The following is a 4871-nucleotide window of genomic DNA, read 5'->3' as shown; positions in this document are numbered from 1 at the left end:
CGCCATTGCACTCTAGCCTGGGTAACAAGAGCGAAACTCCGTCTCAAAAAAAAAAAAAAAAGATAGATAATAACAGGATAGAAAGGATTGGCCCTCCTCTTTGAAGATAAAACTTAACTATATTAACATGCTAATAGCTTACCATGAAATTTTGTTTGTTGTAACAAACAAAAGACAAGTGGACAAAGGTCACTGAATGCACTAATGACCTAGAATAACAGGAGAACAAAGTACAAAGCCACCCCTCACACTCCATCTTTGCTTGTGCCCAAGTATTAGGATATTTGAAGAGAAAAGGCTATTTGGGAATACATTTATGTTAATAAAAGCACTCCCACTGAAGCAAAAAGGATAATAAAAACAACTGAGATAAGAAAGTATCACTTCTAAAAGCACCCTTGTTTACACCAGGTCTCTTTTCCAGATTATTACTTCTTATCTATTGGTCTGGTCATGCTGGGAAAATTTGGGATCACCTCTGCTTTCTCCATGCTGTACGTCTTTACTGCGGAGCTCTACCCAACCCTGGTCAGGAACATGGCGGTGGGGGTCACATCCATGGCCTCCAGAGTGGGCAGCATCATTGCCCCCTACTTTGTTTACCTTGGTGAGCTGCATCTTGTCCATTTATCCTTCATTTAAATTAGCTTTCAATATAAAATATTTTCATTGTGAAAACTCCAAATAGCATAGAATGTTCTGGAAAAAAAGTACAAGTTCACCTCTCCTCTCCCAGGAGGAGCCCTAGAAAGCCAAAATGAACTGTTTGGTGAGTAGCCCTACAGACATTTTGTTTTGCACAACATCATGTATACATATTTTGCAATATCTATGAAATTTTTTAATGGCATGGACAAAGATGGAGCATGAGGGGTGGTGGCTATAAAATTTTTTGAACACACAAGCAGGCCAGGCATGGCGGCTCACACCTGTAATCCCAGCACTTTGGCAGGCAGATCACCTGAGATCAGGAGTTGGAGACCAGCCTGGCCAACATGGTGAAACCCCTACTAAGAATACAAAAATTAGCTGGGCATGGTGGCGGGTACCTGTAATCCCAGCTACTCGGGAGTCTGAGGCAGGAGAATTGCTTGAACCCAGGAGGTGGAAGCTGCAGTGAGCCAAGATCATGCCATTGCACTTCAGTCTAGGTAACAAGAGCAAAACTCCACCTCAAATAAATAAATTAAATAATATAAAAATAATAAACACACAAATAACATTATATACATTGAAACTTTCAAAACTTAACATTGTATTAGAATATCCTTCCAAATGGTTACATATTGCTCCTTTATGTTCTTTTAAAAATAAGTACATAGTTCTTCCAATACTGTATGTGTATACACATAATTTATTTAACTGCGCTCCAACATGCAGGTCATTTCCAGGTTTTTGTTACTACAAAGAACATTACAACAAACATTCTCCTATGCTCCTACACCCTTTGTGAATTTACTTACGTATATTTGGATTCACAGATAGATTCATAAAAGTAAAATTCCTGGAGCAAAAGTGCCGTTAAAAAATTTCATAGATATCGCCAGATTGAACTCTAAATATTGTATGAAATTACAATCTAATTATTAATAGGTAGGAGTGGTTGCTTCTAATAATTTCACCAACAATAAAGATTACCTAATTCTTTTTTTTTTTTTTTTTTTTAGACAGGGTCTCACTCTGGAGTATAGTGATGTGATCCTAGATCCCAGCTCACTGCAGCCTCAATCTCCCAGGTTCAAGAGATCCTCCCACCTCAGCCTCCCAAGTAGCTGGGACTATAGGCATGCACACCACTAAGCCCAGCTAATTTTTTTTGGTAGAGACAGTATTTTGCCATGTTGCCTAGGCTGGTTTCAAATTCCTGGGCTCAAGTGATTCACCTGCTTCAACCTCCCAAAGTACTGGGATTACAGGCATGAGCCACAGCACCTGGCCTACCTAATTTTTTTTATCATTGGTTATCTGTTATGTAAAAAATGGATATCATCACTTTCATTCCTATTTAATTATGAATGAGGTTAAGCATATTTTTGTGCATTTATTAGCCATTCTATTTATCTGTCAGTGAACTGACTGCTCATGTTCTTTGCCCCTCCCCCACTTTTTTTTTGAGACTGAGTCTCGCTCTGTCATCCAGGCTGGAGTGCAGTAGTGCAATCTCAACTCACTGCAACCTCCGCCACCCAGGTTCAAGCAGTTCTCCTGTCTCAACTTCCCTAGAAGCTGGGACTATGGGCGCATGCCACCAAGCCCAGCTAAATTTGTTTTTGTGTTTTTAGTAGAGAGGGGTTTCACCATATTGGTCAGGCTGGTCTTGAACTCCTGACTTCAAGTGATCCATCTGCCTTGGCCTTTTACAGACGTGGGCCACTGCACCCAGCCTTCTTTGCCCATTCTTTAATGGTATATTCATCTTTTTCATTTTATTTATACCAGCTCTTTGCAATGGAAGAAATTAGCCCTTTGTACATATGTTGCAAATATTTTTTATAGTTTACCATTTGCATCTTGACTTTATGGTATCTTTGTAATGAAGACAATTTTAGTTTTAGTATACTCAAAGGTGTCAATCTGAAATGACACGATAGAGGTGCTTCAGTAGCATGTTTAAGGTCAGGTAGGATCTGACGCTCCATGCCTGATTCTCATTAAGGACTCCACTGGTAAGAAATGTAGACACACCTCATCAATTGCTCAATTGGTTACCTACTGGTACACACAGGCGCATACACACACACACACACACACACACACACGCACTTGAAAATATATATGAATTCCTAAGAAAGGTATAATCCAAATCCTTACAGAGAAAGAGAAACATTTTCCTAACTTAAACATATTCTGCACAGTTGCCCTGAGCCACACCTGAGACAGCAGATTATACAGAGTGGTGTTATTTTTCCCTTTGTCCTTCCCTGTACTTTCAAACCATGCTCAGACAGTCCAGTGGTCAGACACCAGTACATAAGACAGGAAGTCCAAGAGCCTTCTACTCTTCAGTCGCTACTTCTGTTAGTGACACAGAGGCCTCAGAAAAGCTTCAAGAACAATATTTTCCTTTTGTTTTGGGTCAAATGAAATCCATGGGTGTGCTGCTCCTCTATAAGCTCTGTATGTATACAGAGGCATAGCAAGATGAGGATCTGTTGTTCTCCAGAGTGAGTAAAGCTTCATAAAGAAGAGATTACATATTAACCCAAGACATGTAAATGCTGCAAAAAGAAGCCAAATCCAGGCACATAGTGCCTTTGCAGAAAGTGCCTGATATTTATTATTTACTGATTTAATCTGGAGTGAACATAATACTTAGATTTTTTTTTTTTTTTTTTTTTTGAGTCTCATAGCTCTGCGGACCTAACTTTCCACTGCATCCTACTAGTTTGGGCAAAAGCAGAGATCACACCAGACTTATCATGGCCAAAACCTATCCCTGAAACATCCTGGTTAACCTCCTTCTCCTTGATGTCTTCCTAACCTCCATTTCCAATTACCTCCACCTTAAGAAGAGAACTCTGGTAGGCAAAGAACCTCCAAAGGAATATCTGTCACACATGACTGAGTAGTAGCTTAGAGGATACCAGTTGACAGGAAAGAATGAAAAACCTTATGATAATGCAAAAGCATTACAGAAATGCACAATGTCATCTGCCAAAAAGAAACGGATATTTTGCTTACTTTTTTCTTTGAAAATGTTCAGATTTAAAACCACTCTCATACTGTTCCCCACCTTCACAAAATGATGCTCAAGAGTGCCCAGAGAGTCCTCATATTTTGTTGATGTTCTTATGTCCCATGCTTTATAGGTGCTTACAACAGAATGCTGCCCTACATCCTCATGGGTAGTCTGACTGTCCTGATTGGAATCATTACCCTTCTTTTCCCTGAAAGTTTGGGAACGACTCTTCCAGAAACCTTAGAGCAGATGCAAAAAGTAAAATGGTAAGTAGAACTTAACAAAATGATACCAAAATGAGTTAAGGAGAATAAGCATGGAAGAATAGCTAGGAAGGTTCTGAAAGAGAACAGTAATAAGTAGAGACTAGCTCTATCAGATAATAAAGCATATTAGTGGCCAGGCATGGTGGCTCACACTTGTAATCCCAACACTTTGGGAGACTGAGGCAGGTGAATCACCTGTGGTCAGGAGTTTGAGACCAACCTGGCCAACATAGTGAAACCCCATCTCTACTAAAAATACAAAAAATTAGCTGGGCATGATGGCAGGCACATGTAATCCCAGCTACTCAGGTGGCTGAGGCAGGAGAATCACTTAAACCTAGGAGGCAGGGGTTGCAGTGAGCCAAGATCGCACCACTGCACTCCAGCCTGGGCAACAAGAGTGAAAATCATCTCAAAAAATAATAATAATAAATAAAGCATACTGTTGAGCAATAGTAATTAAAACAGTGTAATAATGGTATAGGAATAGAAACCAATGGAAAAGGATAGAGTTCAGGATAAAACCCAAGAAAATATAAAAATTCGGTATGTAATCAAAAGTAGCAAAGTCAAGGGGGAAAAGTTAATTAAGTAAAAGGTATTAGAACATTCAACTAGACATTCTGAATAAATAAAAAAACTGGATCTTAAAAAAAAAAATGTATTGGCTGGGCACAGTGGTTCACGCCTATAATCCTAGCACTTAGGGAGGCTAAGGCAGGCAAATTGCTTGAGGTCAGGGGTTCAAGCCCAGCCTGGCCAACATGGTGAAATCTTGTCTCTACTAAAAATAAAAAAATTGGCCAAGTGTGGTGACATACCCCTGTAATCGATCAAGAGATCGAGACCATCCTGGTCAACATGGTGAAACCCCGTCTCTACTAAAAATACAAAAAATTAGCTGGGCATGGTGGCGCGTGCCTGTA

The 4871-nt window shown here is 39.8% G+C and overlaps 1 protein-coding gene and 1 long non-coding RNA gene across 7 annotated transcripts in view; one reads left to right on the top strand and one right to left on the bottom strand.

Annotated features, from left to right (window-relative positions):
* Nucleotides 1-4871, bottom strand: part of LOC108307179 — a 33208-nt gene that overhangs the window by 1150 nt on the left and 27187 nt on the right. The window lies entirely within an intron of this gene.
* Nucleotides 1-4871, top strand: part of SLC22A4 (solute carrier family 22 member 4) — a 51109-nt gene that overhangs the window by 43845 nt on the left and 2393 nt on the right. For 2 of the 3 annotated variants that reach the window (XM_017532460.1, XM_017532458.1), the window contains 2 exons: nucleotides 425-607; nucleotides 3810-3945. In XM_017532460.1, the coding sequence (XP_017387949.1) occupies nucleotides 425-607; nucleotides 3810-3945 (319 nt within the window). The remainder of the gene's footprint in view (nucleotides 1-424; nucleotides 608-3809; nucleotides 3946-4871) is intronic. The other variant, XM_017532459.2, reaches the window with a different exon arrangement.

This window comes from Cebus imitator, unplaced genomic scaffold (genome assembly GCF_001604975.1).
Source record: "Cebus imitator isolate Cc_AM_T3 unplaced genomic scaffold, Cebus_imitator-1.0 Scaffold76, whole genome shotgun sequence".
In the NCBI taxonomy this organism is placed as follows: domain Eukaryota; kingdom Metazoa; phylum Chordata; class Mammalia; order Primates; family Cebidae; genus Cebus; species Cebus imitator.
Note: the sequence above shows the minus strand (reverse complement) of the source record. Positions and strands in the feature narration are given on the sequence as shown.